The sequence below is a fragment of the Lampetra fluviatilis genome, chromosome 62 (genome assembly GCF_964198595.1).
Source record: "Lampetra fluviatilis chromosome 62, kcLamFluv1.1, whole genome shotgun sequence".
Classification (NCBI taxonomy): Eukaryota; Metazoa; Chordata; class Hyperoartia; order Petromyzontiformes; family Petromyzontidae; genus Lampetra; species Lampetra fluviatilis.
In genome coordinates, this window is record NC_136336.1 from 3,764,747 (window position 1) to 3,788,914 (window position 24,168).

A 24,168-nucleotide genomic window follows, 5' to 3' on the forward strand; every position below is an offset into this window, starting at 1 on the left:
TTGAGTGTGTTGAGCGTGTTGAGTGTGTTGAGCGTGCGTGAGCACCTGCGGGGTGGCTGGTGGGGAATGGCGTCTGCGTCTCCTTGGCGTAGGTGACAAGCTCCCGTGGCGGAAAGTCCACCTGCGTCACTTTGGCCAGGCCCAGCTTGTGGCCTCTCCGCCTGGGGGGGGTCGCGGCATCCCACACAGAAGGCGGGCCGACGCGCGCCACAACCCACCACCCAACGCACACAACACCATGCCCATCCCACACACAGGGCCGACCGACGCGCCACAACACACCACCCAACGCACACAACACCATGCCCATCCCACACACAGGGCCGGCAGACGCACGCCACAACACACCACCGAACGCACACAACACCATGCCCATCCCACACACAGGGCCGACCGACGCGCGCCACAACACACCACCCAACGCACACAACACCATGCCCATCCCACACACAGGGCCGACCGACGCACGCCACAACACACCACCCAACGCACACAACACCATGCCCATCCCACACACAGGGCCAACCGACGCACGCCACAACACACCACCCAACGCACACAACACCATGCCCATCCCACACACAGGGCCGACCGACGCACGCCACAACACACCACCCAACGCACACAACACCATGCCCATCCCACATACAGGGCCGGCCGACGCACGCCACAACACACCACCCAACGCACGCAACACCATGCCCATCCCACACAGAGGGCCGGCCGACGCACGGCACAACACACCACCCAACGCACACAACACCATGCCCATCCCACACACAGGGCCGGCCGACGCGCGGCACAACACACCACCCAACGCACACAACACCATGCCCATCCCACACAGAGGGCCGACCGACGCACGCAACACCAAGTCGTGCCACCCAACGCACGCAACACAAAGCCACTCGCGCAACACCGCGCCATCCAACGCAAGCAACACCACGTCACCCGACACACAGAGCCGGCCGACGCACCACGCCACACCGCACCATACCACCCAACGCACGCAACACCACGTCACCCAACACCGCAACCATGCCACGCACACACACCAACGGCGCCACACGACCCAACACACATCGACACACACAGAGACCACCGCACCATCCCACACACGCAGCACCACACCACCACACAAAGACACAGTAAAGCACGATCCCACACACACACACACACCACCGACAAACACACAACACCATGGAGTTAACAACAGTCATGTCTTTTCCACCCCAGCTCTTCACGTATTTTATCTTTAGCCGTGGGACTGTTTCGCCGAAAAAAATTGGCTTAAAAAGTTTGTTTTGATATTGTCCTGCTGACGATCCAGGTCACCCTCGCAAAGGAGACACAGCATCTCGCTTTGGGTGCTCACCTGGGTGAAATAAAGGTAACTGACGAGTCAGGCACAAGTGACCGTGTGGATATGAAAAAAAAATCGCCAATTAGAATCAATCGATGTCTGCGATTATCCGAGTCGCGTCATAATAACGCCACCAGTACTAAAACTAAACTATTTTTTTTTTTACCAGGTAAGGCGCACTGAGCTATACATCTCGTTTCCAGAAGCGACCTGGCAATAAATGATAGCCCAATGAAGTGTCTCATCACGTGGAAATATATAGCAGCCAAATACTCTGAACGCGTGATGTCGATTCTTAAATTTGGAGGGAAAAACCGTAGGACCCGGAGAAAAATCCAAGCGACCACGGGGAGAGAGAGAGACACGCAAAACTCCAAATATACAGCAGGCGTCAGGGTCGGGGATGAAACCCACGACTTCCTGCATACCAGGCGAGGTAGTTAACAACTGGGCACCGTGGCGTCAGCAATGGGGGCATCGCGTCGGCGAGCGGCGTTAGAAGGGGACTCCACAGAACTCCTCCTGAGGGCCACTTCAAAATGCCTCTCTCGTTGGCACGCCACACGCTCCGCAGAGGTCGTCTGGCGCTGCGTGCCCTCTCGTCGCTTGGAGTCTGTGGTCTCTCGCAGCCGAGCAACGGCAGATCACATGACCTATATATTAATTTTTTTGAGCGGAACAGTGCCAAAGCCTACGAGCGGTGAAAAACGCATTTTTCACCTGCGCCGTCACCAACTGCAACTCCACTACACGACAGGAAGGAGCGATGTTGAACGAGCGCGTCAAAGCGATGGGAACTAAATGCCTTTCGCCGGCGGCGGCGGCGGCTCTCGCGCAAAACGCCGGGATGCCAAGCGACTGCGGCACAAATGAAAATACCAAAGCGCAAATTTAAATATTAAATGCGTCGTTAAACACCCCCACCACCCGACACAGCCAATGAGTGAAGTTTTGCCAAGTAAACAAAACGTTAATTCTAGATATGAAGCTTTCGTGACTGCAAGGATTCATACTGTTAAGTTTTTTCGGTAAAGTCACGTAGGTAAAAAAATGAAATAAAAATAAAAAAAATAATAAAAATCACAACGTTTCGGAGACTTGTGTTTCCTCCGAAACGTCGTGATTTTTATTATTTTATTTGTATTAATTTTTATTTCATTTTTTTACCTACGTGACTTTACCGAAAAAACTAACAGTATAAACAAAACGTGCCAATTAGTTACCAGTTCAGCGCTAACCGGTTGTGCGTTGGGAGAGTAAACCCACAACAACATTTACAATTCGAGTACCGTGACGTTACGCCAGTCATTACAGCAAAAAGCCTCATCCGGCGACAGCCTGAATTGTGGGGAAATTCCTCCTGTTTCGGTCTTAAATCGAGGTGGGGGGTAAATGTGATGTAGTCACTTGTGAGCCAATCAGGCGCGAAGACCAGAGGGGGGGGTGTTAATGTATTAAATGTGAAGCAAGGCTAATGAAGAGCAACAACGCCAAGCTGGTGTGCGTCCAGCGAAGCGTCGCAGCCAGGGAGAGAACAAGCTACAAATACAGGAAGCCTGATCACGTGGGCCACGTGCGTGCGTGCGCGTGCGTGCCATGTGCGAGCCGGCCCTTCTCGGTGGGCAACACGGCAAGAACGATGGAGCGGGTAAGAGAGAGAGAGAGGGGGAGAGAGGAGAGCGAGATAGCCAGTGGGTGAAAGAGTGAGGTGGGTGAGAGAGAGTGAGGCGGGTGAGATGAGAGTGGGTGAGAGAGAGTGGGTGAGAGAGAGTGGGTGAGAGAGAGTGGGCGAGAGAGAGTGGGTGAGAGAGAGTGGGCGAGAGAGAGTGGGCGAGAGAGAGTGGGCGAGAGAGAGTGGGCGAGAGAGAGTGGGCGAGAGAGAGTGGGTGAGAGAGAGTGGGCGAGAGAGAGTGGGTGAGAGAGAGTGGGTGAGAGAGAGTGGGTGAGAGAGCGTGAGGCGGGTGAGATTAGAGTGGGTGAGAGAGAGTGGGTGAGAGTTAGGGAGAGAGCGAGCGGGCGAGACATTGCGAGAGTGCGTGGTGACCCGATTTCGATTCCTGCTCATGACCAACAGCAGTAACATTTATCTGAACCGGTTGGGCCTCCCCTCAGTCGACCTTAGCCCCAAATGAGAGTACCTGGTTGCAGTGTGTAAACACCGCCACTAGGGATACAAAGACGGCAAGGCGTGGTGCTAGCCACATGTGCCGTGCCGCCTTTCACAGCTGCTCGCGAACAGCACTTGCCCCAAAAGTATGTTAAGGCTATACAGGGGACCTTTATCTTTGAGAGTGGGTGAGTGAGTGCGAGTGGGTGGGTGGTAGAGCGAGTGGGTTGGACGTGCGGGTGCGAGAAAAGCAGCGGCGAGGCAGCGAGAGAGGGAGCAACGGCCGAGAGAACAAGCAAGCGCAGAGGTGCGCGAGTGAACGGGTGGAAGAGAACGAGCGGGTGAGAGGGAGCAAGCGAGCGAGCGATGGGATTGCGAGGGAGAGCGAGTGAGCAGGTGGAAGTGAGTGAGCGGGCGTAAGAGAGCCGGCAGGAGAGGGTGGTGGGCGAGTAAGCGGCGGGAGGGAGCGAGCGAGCGATACCCTGACTCAGAGTCTGCGAGGAGCTGTAAAACCGTGGGGTCAGAGTCCCACTGCAGGGTCCTTCCGTGCGCAGCGTGAAAACGTAACCGCAGGGTTAGTGGGTTAGTAGAGCGGCGCAAAAACACTCGCAGCAGCAGCACAAACAAAGACAAAGACCCGCATAGCCTTAACAGACTGTTGGGACAAGTGCTGTTAGTGAGCACCTATGAAGGCCGGAACGGCACACGAGGGGACACGGACACACAAATACATAGACGTGCACATCGAGACACGGACACACAGAGAAACAGGCGTACACAGATGCAAAGACAAAGATCCCCTGTAAAGCCTGTAACAAACTGTTGGGGCAAGTGCTGTTAGCGAGCACCTATGAAGGCTGGAAAGGCACACGAGGGGGTGGGTGGCCAGCACCACGCCCGGCCGCCTTTGTCTCCTGAGCGGCGATGTTTACACGCCGCACAAGGTACTCATTTAAGGCTGAACCGACCTAGGGGAAGCCTAGGACCGATGCAGATATTCGTCACTGGTGTTGTCCGTGAGTGGGATTCAAACTCGGGTCGTCTGGTTTGTAGCGCAGCGCTAACCGCTACGCTACACAAACACAGACAGACTCGTTAAGCAGAACGGAAGCGTTCGGTCGCTGCACCGGTCTGCCCAGATTACGGTGCCTCGCGTTTCCAAAACACCGAGCAGTGACCACCGCCGTAGCCATTGACAAACGCCGCCGTCTAACGCAGATCACAACAACGTCGGCTCGGTCGGAGCAGAGGGAGCGTGCATTTGGCATTCTTCTTCGTACGGCTCATGCTGACGTAGAGCGGCAGCTGTAATTTTACGTCGAGGTGACGGATGAGCCGGATTTACTGCGGAGTCAGGAGTGGCAAAGTGATGAGTCATCGCTGCTGTGGCGATGCCACCCTCCTTCCTTCGTATTTGTGAATCGAGTCGTTGTATAGTCATTAAATGTTCATCGAATTATGTATTAATTTTCCAGAATTTACCTCTTCATGCACACATGGTTGCCTAGTACATCGTCTTGACATGCCCTTGCATTCAGACGATGATGGTGATAAATCATTATAAACTACTTTTTTTACTTCACAAGGTAAGGCCCACTGAGCTGTATAGCTCTTTTTCAGAAGTGACCTGGCCATAAATGATAGCCCAATGAAGATGCTTATCATGCGGAAATGTATAGCACCCAAAAACTCTTAAACGCGTGATGTTGATTCCAAATTTGGATGGAAAAACCGAAGGACCCGGAGAAAAATCCACGCCAACACGGGGAGAGAGACAACGCAAACTCCAAATATACAAACATTGTCAGGGTCGGGATCGAACCCACGCCCTCCTGCATAACAGGCGAGGGAGTTAACATCTCCTAGCCACCGTGGTGCCCTGTATACAGTCCAACAAAACCCCACCATCGACACGGCGCGGGGAGGCCTTCATCCAGCAGTGTATTGACAATGGCCTGTGAGAGTGACAATGCAGGCTGAGCATTGTGGGATGGCGAGTGGGACGGGGCTCCGGTACCTTCCGGCGGCCACCGTCTCCATGGACTCCTGGCTGCCGGTCTCGCTGGGCGTGCTCACCGCCTTGGACAGCGTCGGCGAGTCCTGCACCGAGGCTGTGGACAGATGCACGCGGTCACGTGGGGAGCAACAACTTGTATTTAAGGGCTTGTCTCTTGGAATTTTGCCTCACCTGATGCAGTAAATTTAGCTGTGATGGTCCCACCTGATGACGGAGACTTGTGTTGCCTCCGAAACGTCGTGATTTATTCTTTTATTTCTATTATTAGTTCTATAATTTTGTTATTTATTTTTATTTTTACCTACGTGACTTTACCGAAAAAACCTAAGAGTACACGCATGGAGCACATGTGGAGAACACGCACGCAGCACGCACGCGGTGCTCACAGGCACGGAGCACAAGCGTGGTACACACACACACGGAGCACACACGGGGTGCACACACACGTGGAGCACACACGCGCAAAGCACACACGCGCGGAGCACACACGCATGGAGCAGGCACAAGTGGAGCACACGCGCATTGCTCGCACACACGGAGCACAAGCGTGGTACACACACGCGCGGAGCACACGCACAGCACACGAGCAATGGATAAATATCGTTTGCAGGCTATTGAGAACTGGCCGGCCTCATGTGCTCACGGTCCGTATGAAATAGTCTATATGAATTTAAGACATGGGCCATATCAATTTAAGACGTGGTCCGGATGAAATTTAGTCGAAGGCCGTATGAAGTGACGACGTTGCCCGTGCGAAATGAAGTTGTGTGGGCAGCATCCAGGCCCATGGGCCACAGGTCCACTCCAGGACTCATCATCACCGAGGAGAGGGAGGGAGGTGGTGTTGCTGGTGGGTTGCGTACACAGCGGGGCATCGGCGGGAATCCCCATGCTCTGCAGGAGGGCGTCCGTCTCCCTTCGCTTCTTCTCCAGATCCGACTCATCGGGCGCCGGCTCCTTCTTGACGTCCACCTGCACAGGACACCGGCAACGGCGCCAGAAAAACACCCAGAGAGTCGGCACGGCAGCTCAGGAGACACCGAGCCGGCAGCAAGCCGAGAAGCCTGCGGTTTGAATGCAGGTTTCGGCTATTCCTGGTTTTACACCGAGTTCTCGATGGTCACAGGCCACCCCCCCCCAGCCCCGTGGCAAACGACCGCGTACAGGATTCTTTCACTCAAATTCGCCTCGTTCCACCTGACGCGCACACACAGAGCGCGACGCACTACTCGTGGCACAGCTCCTGAACGGGAATGTCTTCGACACGAAGCAGACTGCACAATTGGAATAAAAGATGGTGAAGTCACGAGCCGTAGAGGCTCTCTTCCTCTCACCTCCTTCTTCTTGCGCTCCTCTTCCTTGCGCTTCTTCTCCTCGCGGATCTGCGCCAGCCGCTGCTTCTTGCGCTCCAGCTCCGCCTTCAGCTCCGCTTTGTCCGACATCGTCACCGTCTATTCCTGTTACTCGGCACGGGCGAGAGGGAAGACGTGGGGAGACGGAGGTTGCGGGTTGAGTGGCGGCGAGGGTGACGCAGAGAGGGGAGATCACAGGGAGAGAGAGGAGACGCACAGAGACATCCCCTTGCGTTATTCGGATCAGGGTCTCCCTGTCCCTCAGCTAAACATGAGCTCAACCTATGAGACATCTCCTTTATCAGTGGCGAAATAGAGTAATAGGTTTTTACCCTTTCAACTGGTACAAAAACTGACACCTTTATACAAGGCATCATGTACCAATCAACTACAAGGACAGTGCATATCATTATCATTATCAGAGTTGTTTCTTTTTGTTTGCATTTTGGCTGCTTGTGTTGTGGTTATTGCAAACATGATGCCTTGTATAAAGGTATCAGTTTTTGTACCAGTTAAAAGGGTAAAAACCTATTACTATAGGAGCTCAACCAGCGGTGGAAATTACACGTTCCCAAAATGGTGGCCCCACTCACGTCATGGAATGATCATTGCTGGCCTAAATTTGAGGCGATTAATCTCAACGATTTAACACGTAAGCTTTCGCGACCAACATCATCCATAATAGTTGTCGCCTGATGATGCTGGTTGTAATTACTGGCGAAGCGTCGTACTCGAATTGTAAATGTTGTGGGTTTACTCTGCGACACCCCTGTGTGCTGAACTAGTAATGAATTCACCATTGGAACCTCATTTGCCAGTAAAAAATATGATAATTGGTTTTTTACCCTTCTATCTGGCAACAAAACTGACACCTTTTTTACAAGGAGTAATGTTTGCATCGACCACAATACCTGCAGTCATAATACAAACAAAAAACATAACTCTGATAATGTGCACTGTCCTTGAAGTTGATTGGTCCACACCCGAGACAGCTTTCCTTAGAGCCTAGTCTCACATGGGTTGGACCAGATGACGCCAAAAGGTGTGGACCAATCAACTTCAAGGACAGTGCACATTATCCGAGTTATGTTTATTGTTTGGATTATGACTGCAGGTATTGTGGTCTTTGCAAACATGACTCCTTGTAAAAAAGGTGTCAGTTTTGTTGCCAGATAGAAGGGTAAAAAACAATTATCATAGTAATGAATTGGCACGTTTTATTTAGTTTATAAACCTTACTAATTGGCTGTGTCGAGCAATGGCGGGTTCAACGACTTATATTCACGCGATCTAACCAAAAAAAACCTCGATTATGGATAATCTCAACGATATATTGCGTTGTTAAATAAAGACAACCCGTACCAAAGGTTTAATAAAGACAATCCTATCATAAAAGGGCTGCAACGAGGGTAAAACCATCTCACTGTTGCACCCGCAGTTAAAAGCTATGAATCTCAATGGAGCCACACGCGGTTAGATGAGGACAATGAATCTCACTGTTGGCAAAGGGCAAACCTCGTGGCTGTTTTGACATTCATTAATAAGAATAAGCCGTCACAAGATTACATGAAGTCGTAAAAAAAACACCATACGGTGAAATAAAGGCACATAACGTGACTGAGTACAAATAAAGGCATACGGTAAGGTCTCACTGCTGATAATATATAATTTAAGAAAATCTCAATTAAGGTATTCTCAATGTGGCTTTATAATTGTATCGACCCAATGCTCGTTGAAGCCATACATCATGAATGACAGTTGAAGACAGTATCACAGTATTAAAATAAAGTCTTTCACTTCGGCCAAATCGAACGTAATGGTTAAAGACATTTGAGCCATTGTTGTTATAGCCAAAGAATCTCATTATAGGATTAAAGTTGGCCTAACGAGTTAAAGGCAGCTTCACAGTTGTTAAACTAAACTACGCTTATTTTACCAGGTAAGGCCCGCTACACTACGTAAATCTTTTTCAGAAGCGTCCTGGTCATCACAAATGATAGCTCAACGAAGTGGCTTTTCACGTGGAAATGTATAGCAGCTAAATACTTAAACCCGTGATGTTGATGCTAAATATGGAAGGGAAAAACCAGAGGACCCGGAGAAAAATCCGCACGACCACGGGGGGAGAGAAAAACAAAACTCCACATTTTGCAGCAGGCGTCAGGGCGGGGATAGAACCCACGAACTCCTTGCACCAGGCGAGGCAGTTAACATCTCCTAGCCACCGTGATGATGATGAGAGAGAGACACGCAAACTCCAAATATACAGCAGCAGGCGTCAGGGTCGGGATCGAACCCACGACCTCCTCCATACCAGGCGAGTTAGTTAACATCTACTAGCCACCGTGATGATGATGAGAGAGAGACACGCAAACTCCAAATATACAGCAGCAGGCGTCAGGGTCGGGATCGAACCCACGACCTCCTGTACACCAGGCGAGGTAGTTAACATCTCCTAGCCACCGTCATGATGATGAGAGAGAGACACGCAAACTCCAAATATACAGTAGCAGGCGTCAGGGTCGGGATCGAACCCACGAACTTCTGCATACCAGGCGAGGGAGTTAACATCTCGCCACCACGGTTAAATAAATACATTCAGCGAATTTCAGGTTGAACACATTCTAACACTGGTTAAATAAAGAAGCACCGTGGTTAAAAAAAAAAGTAATTTTGGCCCACTGCTAAAGGCGTGGTTAAATACAGTATTGTCCGCCCCTGCGGTGTGTGACTGTCACACCACGGGGTTTGCAGTCAATATCTTAAGCACCCTGCCGGTTAAATTACGCCAGTCAGTGGTTAAATAAAGGGCAGTGTCGTGGTCAATGCATGCGTTGGGTCAAATAAACACCAGGTTGAATAAAGGGCCGTCTCGGGGTAATGATACGCAGTGGTCAATGGAGGATAATCTCACGGGCAAATGACAGGCGATAGTTAAATAAAGGAGTGGTAAAAAAAAAGGTTAAATAAAGAGAAGCCCCGTGGTAATAACAAGCATTGGTTAAACTAAGCAGTGGTCAAAGAAAATGGTTAAATATAGAACAGCCTCACGGCAATGGCATTCGATGGTTAAATAAAGCAGTGGTCAAAGAAAATGGTAAAATAAAGGGAAGCCCCGTGGTAATAACAAACGATGGTTTAATAAAGCAGTGGTCAACGAAAATGGTTAAATAAAGGACAGCCTCACGGCAATGGCATTCGATGGTTAAATAAAGCAGTGGTCAAAGAAAATGGTTCAATACAGGACAGCCTCACGGCAATGGCATTCGATGGTTAAATAAAGGAGTGATCAAATAAAATGGTTAAATAAAGGACAGACTCACGGCAATGGCATTCGATGGTTAAATAAAGCAGTGGTCAAATAAAATGGTTAAATACAGGACAGCCCCGGCGTGCAATGGTTAAGTATGGAGTGGTTAAATATGGCATTGTCGCGGCAACGCGATGGTTAAACAAGCGCGGTGGTTAAATAAAGGACGGGGCGTTACGATGGCGTTGTCGGGCAGAGGCTAAGCAATTGACGAGAGAGAGAGCGCGAGAGAGCAGAGTGGCTACGAAATAAAGGAGATGTCACCAGTGGGCGAGTGAACCGGAGGGAGGAGGACGATTGGGTCCGGGGCCAGTGGGCCGCGAAACGAACCTTCGAAACTCCTCGCAACGCGACGTCTCTCGTGAAGAGCGAGCACCGTCAACAACAACGACAACACCACCACAACAACAACAACAACCACAACAACAACACAACAACAACAGAGCACACAACGCGGCACAACGGGGACGCGAAGTGCCACAACTGACACCGCCCGTCCCACCTCAAGATGGAGAAACACTGTACGTCTGCCGCTTCTGGAAGACGTCTGCCGTTTTTGGAAGACGTCTACCGCTTATGGAAGACGTCTACCGATCATGGAAGATGTCTACCAGTTATGGAAGACGTCTACCGCTGACGGAAGATGTCTACCACTACTGGAAGATGTCTACCACTACTGGAAGAGGTCTACTCTTTCCGGAAGACGCCTTATGGAAGATGTCTACCACTACTGGAAGATGTCTACCACTGGCGGAAGATGTCTACCACTACTGGAAGAGGTCTACCGCTTCTGGAAGATGTCTACCGCTTCTGGAGGACGTCTTCCGCGGCGTTCGGCAGACGTTCACAACTTCTTTAACGAGGTAGTTGTGGTTAAAGACGTCTTCTGGAAGTGAAATATCTCTTCCGGAAGATTCTACCGAGATCCCCCAACAACCCCCCAAAAAAACGGGGTGACGAGGTCAAACGTTGGAGGGCGGATGGGTGGGGGCCTCAAATTTTATTTCCTAGAGCGGATGAGGTCACTATGCCGAACGTTCGCGCTTCCCCATTGGTCGAGGGCTGCGCACGCGCACGGCTATTTGACCAATGGGACGCCGCCGATCGCTTACCGGCGCTGGCAAATACAAAAGGCCGCGTGACGTTTTTTTAAAGGGACGGCGTGCAAAGTGTCCTTAAATTCGCCTTCACAACGTAGACGCTCGTTTATGATAAACTTTTATATACACAACTTTCATATATATATACACAAAGGCGCTATCGAGTGCCGAGGTAACCACGGTAACAAGGGTAACCGTTATCCACACGCAAGCCACATCGCCCACAGTAAGGCCCGCGCCTACATTTCATAACGCATCGGGATGCACCCTCGATTCAATATTAGTTTTGTGTCTCTGTGTCTCTGTTGTGTGTCTCTGTGTTGTGTCTCTCACTCTGTGTGTCTATGTTGTGTGTCTCTGTGTTGTGTGTCTCTCTCTGTGTGTCTGTGTTGTGTGTCTCTCTATGTTGTGTCTCTCTATGTGTGTCTGTTGTGTGTCTCTGTTGTGTGTCTGTGTTGTGTGTCTCTCTCTGTGTGTCTGTGTTGTGTGTCTCTCTGTGTGTCTGTGTTGTGTCTCTGTGTGTCTATGTTGTGTCTCTCTCTGTGGTGTGTGTCTCTCTGTGTGTCTGTGTTGTGTGTTTCTCTCTGTGTCTCTGTTGTGACTCTATCTGTGTGTCTGTGTTGTGTCTCTCTCTCTGTGTATGTGTTGTGTATCTCTGTGTGTCTGTGTTGTTTCTCTGTGTGTTTGTGTTGTGTGTCTCTGTGTGTCTATGTTGTGTCTATGTTGTGTGTCTCTGTGTTGTCTCTCTCTGCTTGTGTGTCTGTCTGTGTGTCTCCGTGTCTGTGTTTTGTCTCTCAAATTTAGTTCTAACGGCTGCTTGTGTTGCAATCGACACGTCGTATTCTATTATTTAATTTATTTTCTTTCTACGTGACTTCACCGAAAGAACCAAATAGTTTTTGTTTTCTGTTGAACAACAAAAGCTTGCCATCACGTCAGGGACCGTGGGCAATTACAGCCCACGTCAGTTGAGCGTGGACAATTAGACCCAAGCCGAAACATAACATATACAAAATAATGTTTAAAAATATACATATTTTTTTATGATAAAATATAGTATTGTCATCAGTATGACATAAGTATACCAAGTTTGCAGTCGATACCACATTGGGAAGTGGGTTAAATTGATTTACAAGATTTGAGGATACAACAACAACAGACAGAGTGAGTTAAATAAAAAAGCGTGTAAATATCTGCGATGCTCAAGTGGCTCTTATAACCCTGCTAAAATGAATAGTTTAGTTGTAAATCTTGGTGCACCAACGCCCTCCACGTTTGCCGGGTGTCTCGTTACCACCACAAGGTGGCGCTCATTGCAAAGCCTCAAACTCAAGGCGGTTCAACCTCGAACAAAAGTTGTGCACGTGTTAGTCGCCTACCACGTGGTTGTACAGATAGTCCCCGGGTTACGACGCTCTTACGATGGTGATACGACAAAATTGTAAAATGCAGACGACGGACAGAATCTTGGTGTAAGCAGGACAATATGATACGTTACGATACGTATGATACGTAGCTTTAGCGATTTCTTTTTAGGGTTACCACGATACGATACGTTCAATGCATGTTAAAAGTTTTTTTTCTATAGCAGATAGGATTGTTTCCTGAAAAAAACTTTCTATTAAATCGCAGTTCATATAGGTAGGCTAAGAATTTACCTTGTTTTTTACTTTTACTGTGCAATACAGTATTGTAATTAATAAATACAGGTCTGTACGTAAGTCGATTTGTTCGTAAATCCAACTTTACTCCTGTCGATTCCGAACACGTTGTACGGCGTGTACACTAAACAAGGCGAATGGCTTTAAAAGTTGTGTCATATTCTGTAAAAGTAGATGCCACTGGTTCTTCATGTTCTACAGATAGAGATGCGACCACCGCTGTTTATTGCGCGGCGGTTGAACTTACGACTCTCGGTCCAAACAGGCAACTGGACATACGGAGCAGGTTTTGTTCGCATCTCTGCAAATTCGTAAGTCGAATGTTCGTAAGTAGAGGAGTCCCTGTACGTAATCAATTCAGCGGGGAGAGCGAGTTGTAATCGGAGGTGCGCCTCCTCCTCCGCCGTTCAGGGTCAACGCCGGACAGGAGATGCCGGCGGTGCGGCACGCGACGCGCGTGCGCTCCCTTTACCGCCGGCTGCTGCAGCTGCACCGCCACCTCCCCGTGGAGCTGGCGGAGCTGGGCGACCGCTACGTGAAGGACGAGTTCCGGCGCAACAAGACGGCCGGCCCGCGCCTCGCCGAGCAGTTCCTCGCCGAGTGGGAGGCGAGTTTTTCCCGTCGGTGACATTGCCGCCGCCACCGTTGCCACCGCCACGATCGCCAGTACCGCCGCCGCCACCACCATTACCCGGACATTGTTGCTACCACCACTACCACCGCCATCACCGCCGCCACCATCACTCAAACATTGCTACCACCACCATCACTGGCACCGCCACGATCACCAATACCAAGAGCCACCATTCGCTGCTAAGTGACGGTGACATCACTACGGCACCTGTGCCAGGCCAGGTGCACTTCGAGGCCACGTGAAACATCGAAGGCTCGCTGGCAGGAGGTCACGGGACAGACCCAGCAGGTGCCATGGGTTGACTAACTGAGATGACTGGTAGATGCACCAAGCTGTGCCCCCTACTGTGCCAACTTGCTGTTTTAGCCGCCCGGCGCCCCGCTCGTTGTTGTGAGCGTCGTTCCTTCGCCCTCCGTTGCTGGAGGGAAACTGCTTCCAACTGCCCAGTAGCGTCCTTCATGAGCTTCCTCCACAGAGGCCGATCTTGACACCACTGGTATATCAGTCATTGGCAAGTCCACTCAGATCCACGTCCTCCTGTACCACATCACTCCATCTCTTCTCTCGCCCGTGCCGTGCCTGTTTATTCCCCTCTGTCCAGCCAAACAAAAGCTGTTTGGGCATGCGGTGGTTTGGTAAGCGGGCTACATGGCCCAGCCAACGCAGCCTTTCCTGCCGGAGGAGCTCACCGATGGGACTGTGTCCAGATCTTTTAAGGATTTGTGAGCTCCAACAATCCAACCTGGTTAAACCCAGGATCGTAGGCAGGCCAACCTCAATGTTTCTAACCGGAGTCGGTGTTCTATTAGGGGTGTCCACGTTTTGCAAGCATAGAAAAGGGAGGGCATGACCATGGCCGAGAAGACCTGAAGCTTTGTGTGGAGTGACAGACCAGGTAGCTTCCACACGGCATTACGCTGCCAATGAAAAGACAATGCCGCTCGATTGAATCAGAGTGAGACCTCTGCTGCCAAACTTAAACTGGTCATAAGCACATTGCCAAGGTTTGGAAACTTCTCCACTCACTCCACAACTGCCCCACCAATAGGGGGTTGAGTGGGTGGAGTCTTTGATGGAAAAATACCCAGGCAGGTGCTTAGTTTTGAAGGGGCTGATGATAAGGCCCCACTTCTTAGGAACCACACTCCAGGTCAAGCAACAGCACCTCCAACTCCTCTGAGTGAGCAGCAATCACCAGATCATCAGCATACATTACATGGTTGACCAATAGGGAACCATCCCTCGATCACACCCAGGCATTGATCAGCCTCCCATTGTATCTGTACCAGATGGAGATTCCTCTGGTACAGCCATGGAAAGTTTATCTAACTACGTGGTCGACAAAGATGTTAAATAATGTCGGAGCCAATGCACATCCCTGTCGCACCCCATGGTGAACAGTGAATGGCTCTGACTTCCGGCCATGTAGCTTTACCCGAGTCTGCTCACCATCATGAATTTCCTTAATGATTGTGAGCAGAGAGTCAGGGACTTCGAAAGCACAAAGAACAACCTAGAGCCCAGGCCTATTGATGATAGCATAAGCCTTGACCAGGTTAGTAAAGCTGAGATGTAGGTCTTGTTGCAATTCCCTACACCTCTGCTTAAACATACGGACAGAAAATATGGCATCTGTGCGGGACCGCCCTGGCCTGAAACCACATTGGGGCTCTTCAAGCCTCTACTCAGCCACCACCACCAGCACTCCCACCATCATCACCACCAATTCCACCGCCATCACCACCATCATAGCTGCCACCACCACCACGATCACCGTAAACACAATCATGAACACATTGCTGCCACCGCCAATGCCACAACCGCCATCACCGCCACCATCTCCACCACCCCCTTCACCGCCATCGCCGCCACCACGTACCTGTCAACCCCTTATCAGTGCCTTATTACAGACCAATTCAGACCTTTTTGGTCACCCCATGCCCCCTTATACATCTCAACGTTCATCCGACAAAGCCCCATCACAAGGGAGAAACACAAACAAATAGACAAAAGATTTGTTGCCCGTATTGAAACGGCTGTACGCCGTATGGACCTGAAAACTCAATTGCCCTGTACAAGAATTCGGGTGAACTGTATGGGTAGACACGGTATGCCACCACCACCATCACCACCTATGCCATAAACGCCACCACAGAAAATTCTCCACCACCGTCGCCACCACAATTGCTGATTTTGCCATCATCACCGCAACGAGCACCCTTACCATTGCCGCTATCAACGCGAACATTATTGTCGTGTTCTTTGGGTTTCTCGGTAAAGTCACGTAGATAGGTTCAAAGAAAATAACCAAAAAAAAAGTGTTATTTTCTTTTAACCTATCTAAGCTTTCGTGACTGCAGGAATTCATCTTCTTTGGGTCTTTGGGTAAAGTCACAAAAAAATATATTTTTGTTATTTTTGGTTATTTTCTTTGAACCTATCTATGTGACTTTACCGAAAGACCCAAAGAACACGAAATCCTGCAGTCACGAAAGCTTTGAGTCAAGATTATTGTCGTGGCTATCTCTGTCATCGTGATCACCGTCACCGCCACAATCGCCGTGTCAGAGTGTCACACTCACCGTCTGTAATCCATCACTGTGGAGGCAGCGGCGAGGGTTTGACATGTTTACACACGGCACCAGGTACTCATTCGAGGCTGAGTCGACCTAGAGGAGGCACAGGACCGATTCAGATAATCGTCACCACTGTTGGCCGTGAGCGGGAATCGAACTCAGGTCAGCGGGCTTCGTAGCGCAGCGTAGCGCTAACCGCTGCACCACCGCTCCCCCAACACACACGCGCCATCACCTGCATACGAAATAAATAGTTTTCGCGAACTAGGAAAATGATGAAGACGTGCAATTACCCCGAGGTCAATTACTTTTGCAAGGCACACCTTTTTACTGGGTAGCAGACATTCATTGGGACCTTTAATTATTGCGTTTGTTACTTTTTGGAATAATTTGTTCTGGAAAGAAAATCTGTCGGAGAGCCAAAATAAGTGTCGGCTCTGAAGATGCGACGAAATGTTGAGCAAAACGCACCCGAGGCCGTCGCTGCCAGGCCTCCTTTCACGTTGGAGGCGCATTGGTGTGGTTATCCATCGGCCTGTTTATCATAGGCTTTTGTAGACAGGATCATTATCAACGTTGCGTTCGTTTAGCCGAGCTAACCTCGGGGACCGGGTTTCATCCTCTGGGTCTCTTCAGCCGAGTCTGGCTTGCGCACCCCGTTGCAATAACACGTGGTAAGCCAGCAGAATTAGAGTAATAATTTTGGCCCTTCCCCCCTCTCCAACCATTATATAAACGGAGTGGTAGCTCCTGCAATCTCTCATTTACTTGATACAGCTATCGTGGCTGTGACGGTTCCACCTGAAGACGGAAGCTTGTGTTGCCTCCGAAACGTCGTGATTTTTATTTTATTTTACTTTTATTAATTTTAATGTTTTTACCTACGTGACTTTACCGAAAAAACCTAAGAATACCAGAAAAAACCTAAGAATATAGTAATAAGCCCGCTCGGTAATATTGATGTTTTAAGCCGATAGGCTGATGGACTAAAACATATATTATTTACGTGGCGGCACAGAGTAGAGTTTTCTTTGCACAGCGATACCTCGGTTTACCTTCGGGGATGTACAGTGAGGAAAAAAAGTATTTGATCCCCTGCTGATTTTGTACGTTTGCCCACTGACAAAGAAATGATCAGTATATAATTTTAATGGTAGGTTTATTTGAACAGTGAGAGACAGAATAACTACAACAAAATCCAGAAAAACGCATGTCAAAAATGTTATAAATTGATTTGCATTTTAATGAGGGAAATAAGTATTTGACCCCTCTGCAAAATATACATGTGTTGAACTTCTTTTGCACCGTACGTAGCCAATCGTGCTAGTCGGAGCTTTGGGGGAAGCACAACAAACTACGCACTAAAAGCAGTTCTTAGGAAATTAGTTTTCAATTTAGATGTGAAAGTGCATAGCTCCAGTGGCTTCATAATATCGGAAGGATGAGAGTTCCAGCCGTGGAAGCGCGTCTGAAAGTACGCGATGATGCGGTGACCGTCTTCGTTCCACGGTTACCCTAACGCCGCCGGCTCCGAGGATGGCCACGGGGAGAGAGAGGGGGAGAGACACGCACACTCCAAATATACGGCAGGCGTCAGGGTTGGGATGGAACCCACGGCCTCCTTATTTTGATTTTATTTTTATCGTTTTTTCTTTTTTAAATCCTTTATATTAAGTTCACTTGCTTGCTTGCTTGCGCGCTTACGACCGTGCAAATCTTTCGGTCGTTTTTTAACCCACTTCCCGTGATTCAATCGAGCTGACATTTTGCACACAGACTCGTTGTGCGTGACAATTTATTTTCGTGAAAAAAAAAATTCCAAATTTTTCCACTTTTTAGGAAAAAAAAATTCATATGTAATTTAAAATACCAATGTGATAAAAATGAAACTCTTACTCAAGAAAAACAGAAATGAATAATAAAATAAAACCGATGCCACGCATATAAAGGATGTATTCACTTTATTTTTTATTATAATTTTTCTGTCTACGTGACTTTACCGAAAGAACCAAAGAACACGGTTAACATCTCGCTAACCGTGGCGCCATTATCGCCCCCTCGCGACCCACGCAGATGATCGCGCTGAGACGGGCGGGTGGGGAGATAATGAAGCAACCCCGCGCGCCACCGTTTGATGTCCGATTATTGACGCGCTCGCACACGGAGGGGCGAGCACCTCGCAAGAGGCGGGCGGGGAGCCCGCGTTGGAAATTCTAACGAGGCCGCTGCTGTCGCGCGAGCCAAATCAAGTTCTCCCGCGCGCGGGTCCTTCCAGTCGATTTCTTTCGCTTCCCTTTTCATTCTGTCCGCTTACATCCGCGGGGGCATTTTTGTCTCGCGAAACCGAATTCTACGCTCTCTCTCACTCTCCGACGCTCTCTCCCGAAAACGCGGATTTTTGTCAAATTACAGAATTGAAATCTTTAAATTTGCCCGGGAGAAATCCCGACGAGCTGCGAAGAAGCTTCTTTTTTTCTGTTGGCGCAGGATCGCCCACGCAGAACTCGGGGAGATTTTTTCCGTCTCCGCGATTTTCCCCGCGCCCGGGGCTTTTCGCCAGCGGCGTTAGCGGCGAAGATTTTCGTTCGCGAAAGTGCCCCCCCCCCCCACCAAATATTATCGCGACCCTAAATGCGGCTTAAGCGTGGCCACCGGTGGGTGGAGGTTGGACAACGACGGCCGTAATTCCCTCGACTAATTGAAAATGCGTCCCGTCGGCTTTTGATTTTTTTTCTTTTTTCTCCTTCCCCCTGCCCCCCCCCCGCCCGGCCTTTCCCTTTGTAAAGGAATGCATCGATCGTGGTATTGCTCCACGCCATCACCAACCACCCCCCCCTCCATCAGTCAATATCCAAGAGCGAGCGGGAAAGGTGGGGGGGGGGGGGGTATTAATAAATAAATAACGGAATAGCGATCGCCGCATTTCTATCGCCGCTCGTTGGGCCGCTAATGAGTTTTCGATGATGCCCCCCGCGTGAATGAGAGGCCTCTCACGGCAGTAAATTTTGCGGAGCGGTGGCGGTGGTGGTGGTGGGGGGAAGTGGTGGGGGGCAGGGGGGGGGGGGGCTCCTGCAACAGGTACGGCCACCACCGCCGCTCGCTCGCTCGTGTCACCCCATTGCCACCGGTGAATTTGTGGTCCAATTATGATCGTAAAGAGGGAGCCCGACTGGCAATTCGTCACTTGTTTATGTGCTTCGCGAGGGGGGCGATAATGGCGATAAATAAATGCGCTCGCTAGGCAGAGCGAGCGTGAACAAGCGAGTGACGCGGACGGACGGTGGGGGGCCGCACGTACGTTCTGGGGTTAGGGTGTACCGTGTGTGTACTGTGTGTGTGTACTGTGTGTGTGTACTGTGTGTGCTGTGTGTACTGTGTGTACTGTGTTTGTACCGTGTGTGTGTGTGTACCGTGTGTGTGTACTGTGTGTGTGTGTACCGTGTGTGTGTACTGTGTGTACCGTGTGTGCGTACTGTGTGTGTGTACTGTATGTGTAGTGTGTGTGTACCGTGTGTGTACTGTGTGTATATTGTGTGTGTACTGTGTGTGTACCGTGTGTGTGTACTGTGTGTGTACTGTGTGTGTGAACCGTTTGTGTGTACTGTGTGTGTACTGTGTGTGTGTACTGTGTGTACTGTGTGTGTACCGTGTGTGTACCGTGTGTGTGTACTGTGTGTGTGTATTGTGTGTGTGAACCGTGTGTGAACCGTGTGTGTACTGTGTGTGTGTACCGTGTGTGTGTACTGTGTGTGTTTATTGTGTGTGTGAACCGTGTGTGAACCGTGTGTGTGTACTGTGTGTGTGTGTACTGTGTGTGTACCGTGTGTGTACTGTGTGTGTGTACCGTGTGTGTACCGTGTGTGTACCGTGTGTGTACTGTGTGTGTACTGTGTGTGTGCTGTATGTATACTATGTGTGTGTACCGTGTGTGTACTGCGTGTACTGCGTGTGTGTACTGTGTGTGTGTACTGTGTGTGTGTACTGTGTGTGTACTGTGTGTACTGCGTGTGTGCACTGTGTGTGTACTGTGTGTACTGCGTGTGTGTATACTGTGTGTGTGTGTACCGTGTGCGACTCGCATGCCCTTTTGTTTGGAATGCATCGACTGCGACCGCGTATCGCTGATGTTAGCCGTGGCCCAGAATCGAGCTCATGTACCCAAATCACTTTCAACGAAAACAACACAAGTTGGGCTTTCTTTTCAACAACATCACGCGTGAAAGCGCTCTGACACGGGGAACTTGAGCGATGAGCGACATCTCAACCGTTCCTGGCTCCCCCTTTCATCAACCCACAGTGACCAGCGCGATGAAGTATGGCACAACCACGATACCTTGCCGATCTCATAAACCACCATCACGCAAAACTCCGGCGGTCATCGTCACAGTAGCGGCGGCTTTTGTCTCGGCCATGGAACAGGTCGTCGCGTCGCGCGCTTTCAGATGCGCATATGCGGCCGTCTGGAACGCTCCTCCTTCTGATATTATGAAACCGCTGGAGATATGGACTTTTTAATCATTTAGATTGCAAACTCGTTTCTTAAGAACTGCTTTGTGTGATTAGTTTGTTGTCCTTCCCCCGCACCTCCAATTAGCACGGTTGGTGACGTAGGGTGCAAAAGAAGTTCAACGTATGAACATACAATGTACATACGACCAGATAACGCGTTGAAGAACCGATAGTTTCAGTTTCATTTATTGGGTATAGCCCTGTGAGCCATTCGGCTCTTGAATCGGGTGCAACCGCAACAAATAAAAAACAAAAACATGAACAAGAAAACATCTTAAAGTGACTATGCGCAAACAGAAAAATCCAGGAAAAAACTGCAAAGTCTTCCAGAAAAAAAGCACCTTACACCAAACGCTGTGCAAAAATCCCAGTGGGATGCAAGTCAAACAACAACAACAACAACAACCACAAGACAACTTAGATTAAAGCCATCATTCTAACTCCGTACTACAACAAACAAACATGGCCAAACCAAAAACTTTTCGAAATCACAAAAATAAAGCCATAAAAGCAATGTACCAGTGATCATAGGAACTGTGACCGAAATTTCACAATAAACGACATAAACAACATGTACCACCAAAACCCTGTAGCCATTGCTGGCTGCATGAGTCACTCCACAACAGCAGGAGCATCAGTAGGAGTATCAATTTTTTTCAAATGCACCTTTAAAGATCAGCACACTAAATCAAAACTCAAGATCATACGTAGCAGCGATCATCCGGAACGAAAACATTTGATTTTAGGCCACTGAATAGCAGTGGCAGCCAGGGGTGTACAACTCCTCTAGAGCATCTTCTTGGTTTTTTCGGTAAAGTCACGTAGAATGGAAGTAATAAAATAATAAAAATAAAACATAATAAAATAATTCTCACGACGTTTCGGCCACAACGCAAGCAGCCGTCCTCAGGTGGAGAACAGAGTCAGACTCTGTCTCCTCGACAGACCTGTTCTCCACCTGAGGACGGCTACTTGCGTTGTGGCCGAAACGTCGTGAGAATTATTTTATTATGTTTTATTTTTATTATTTTATTATTTTCCTTCTACGTGACTTTACCGAAAGAACCAAGAAGTTGCCTTGTGTCTTCATAATCGGCCTCCGCTTGGCTCCCTCTCACCCACCTGACACCCCCAACCCTCCACAGGCGTACGCGACCACCCTGCAAATGCAGGTGACTCAGGATCCGGGTCGGGTGATCCGGCCCGGAGCTTACCTGAACGACGAGCACCTGTCCAACTTGCGCGAGGAGCAGGTGGAGCAGCTGTACGAGCTCATGCAGGCCACCACCGCGGCCCCCGGCTCGCAGGACTCGCGGAACGGAGCGCCGGGCGGATCCGGAGCGGCGGGCGGATCCGGAGCGGCAGGGCCAGCCTCGTGAGCCTGGCGGATCCCGCCCGCTCCGTGTCGCGTCTTGGGAAATGACACGCGCACGCCGCACGGATAAAAGGGGGGGGGGGTGCAAGGGCTGGTTAGCGAGCGCCTATTAAGGCTGGCGTCAGCACATCAGAGGGCAGCATGGCTGGACCTACGCCCGGCCGCCTTTTTTGCTTTTCCCCTCCGATGCTTACTCAACTGCAGCGGCAAGGGTTGCCACCTCGAAAGGTGCGCAGAGAAGCGGAGGGCTGTCATGGGTCGACGAAAATCTCCCAGTATTGTGTCGAGTGAGGCGTGGATCGTTAATGCGTCATTGTTATCGTTCAGCAACTGTTCAAACAGCGGGGAACTTTGAATGTCCCGGGAAAGACTCCCAGATTGTGCCTGGCTTGCGGCAGCCGCAGCCTCGCCAACGGGAGGGGACGGGTCGACGACCGTAGGCGTGCCGGCTGCTCCTTGAAGCCCCCACCCCCGTGGCACAAAAACAGTCAACTAAACGAGTGTTCTACCAGCGCGACTTTCCCATGTAAATGCGACGTAGTTTCTGTACCCGCCCGCTTCACCGGGATGTCTACCCCCCCCCCCCCCCCACATTAACCGGGACGCGTCGGGTACATGCGGCCTGGCGGATATTCGCATGCTGCTGCTGTCGTTTTTTTTTTGTCAACCCGATATTTTTCGGCGGTGGGCCTTTCTTGTGTACAGCAAAAAAAAATCTAATAAAGCTATTTTATTTCGATTTAAAGCTTTCGTGACTGCAGGGATTCATCTTCTTGGTTCTTTCGGTACAGTCACGTAGAAGGGAAGTAATAAAATAATAAAAATAAAACATAATAAAACGTCGTGAGAATTATTTTTATTATGTTTTATTTTTATTATTTTATTACTTCCCTTCTACGTGACTTTACCGAAAGAACCAAGAAAAGCTATTTTAACAAAAATTTACGTTCAGTTCCCACTATCACACCCCCCTCCCCCACCTTGATTTCCCCTCCTTTTCGTGGTATGGGCTCAGCTGTGTCGTGGGGCTTTGTCGGTCCTCGCGAAGGACAACGACCACCTGGCTGTGTAGATGCTGCCCAGCATCGTTGTAACTGGGCCTGCGTTTTCGTTACAATTGTCTTCAAATGAAGACCTTTAATCTGTACGTCTCAAAAACCCTCTGGGGACAATGTAGAAAACTGAAATTTGGTACGCGGGTAACTTTTAGGGCACAAACAACAGGAAACATCTTCTTGGTTCTTTCGGTAAAGTCACGTATTATTTTTTCCATTCTACGTGACTTTACCGAAAGAACCAAGAAGATGAATCCCTGCAGTCACGAAAGCTTTAAATCGGAACAGGAAACATCCCCGAAATCTCGATTTTAAGTGCCCCATAAACACGTCCGTGCGTGGTGTCATTCAGAAACCGTTCAAAATTTCAGATTGCAGTTTTTCTTCTTTTGATAGAGCGTTAAACAGCAAATTAAATTAAAGTGAGAACCATTGTTCTATCGTATTGTTTTTGAGATTTTGGATTCAAGTGGTTTTGAACGAAAAGAATACTATTTTATGATGTTCAAATCTGAATAATTCGAAAATGGTAAAAGGAGCTTCCCCTCACAGACTATTAAGTAAATTATTTTGTGTTCTTTCTAATATAAGAACAACGGAATCTTTAACTTGAGCTGTTTCCGATGTTTACCTCTTTAAATATAAGAAGTTGAATCAAGTTGTCGACAATTTTTGTGGTTATTTCTGCGCTAAAATACACATTTTTAGGAGTAGCTGTTAGTGTCTGATCGTGGATAAAAAAAATTGGTAAAAAATAAATTGGTAAAAAAAAAAGTGTAAAAAATAAATCTTATCACGTTATTATATTTAGCGAAACAATTTTTGCCTGGCGAACACAAGCTTCATTAGCGAGCACTAAAGCGACTACTACACGTGCCGGCCGAATGAGACGAGATCCGTGAAGCTGAGCTCCCCGCCATCGGCGTGTCTCGAGATGTCACCTCCCCTCGCCTGGTGTGCATGTGTAGTGGTGATAACTACTCGCTGTTCGCAAGCTGTGAGAGAGCAGTTGGTTTAACAAGGTTTTCCCGCTCAATCAAACAGTTAGGGTCAAATGGGGTGAGGTAGGATCCAAACGCCAGATTGGGAAGGACCAATCGGAGGGGTCC

The 24,168-nt window shown here is 49.4% G+C and overlaps 2 protein-coding genes across 7 annotated transcripts in view; one reads left to right on the plus strand and one right to left on the minus strand.

Moving 5' to 3' along the window:
* LOC144951345 (cytoplasmic dynein 1 intermediate chain 1-like) overlaps positions 1-10,687 on the minus strand; it is a 31,863-nt gene extending 21,176 nt beyond the window's left edge. Inside the window, exons 1-6 of one of the 6 annotated variants that reach the window (XM_078881555.1) lie at positions 10,652-10,687; positions 6,822-6,944; positions 6,309-6,459; positions 5,488-5,581; positions 3,952-4,011; positions 46-161 (exon numbers count right to left, since the gene is read on the minus strand). In XM_078881555.1, coding sequence (XP_078737681.1) covers positions 46-161; positions 3,952-4,011; positions 5,488-5,581; positions 6,309-6,459; positions 6,822-6,929 — 529 coding nt within the window. In that variant the 5' untranslated portion in view covers positions 6,930-6,944; positions 10,652-10,687. The other 5 variants (XM_078881556.1, XM_078881554.1, XM_078881558.1 and 2 more) reach the window with 5 other exon arrangements.
* A 611-nt stretch (positions 10,688-11,298) lies between these two features.
* Positions 11,299-23,766, plus strand: SDHAF3 (succinate dehydrogenase complex assembly factor 3). The gene is made up of 3 exons (XM_078881587.1): positions 11,299-11,475; positions 13,322-13,517; positions 21,775-23,766. The coding sequence occupies exons 2-3, from the start codon at positions 13,341-13,343 to the stop codon at positions 22,006-22,008; spliced, it is 411 nt and encodes a 136-aa protein (XP_078737713.1). The 5' UTR covers positions 11,299-11,475; positions 13,322-13,340; the 3' UTR covers positions 22,009-23,766.
* Positions 23,767-24,168: the final 402 nt, after the last annotated feature.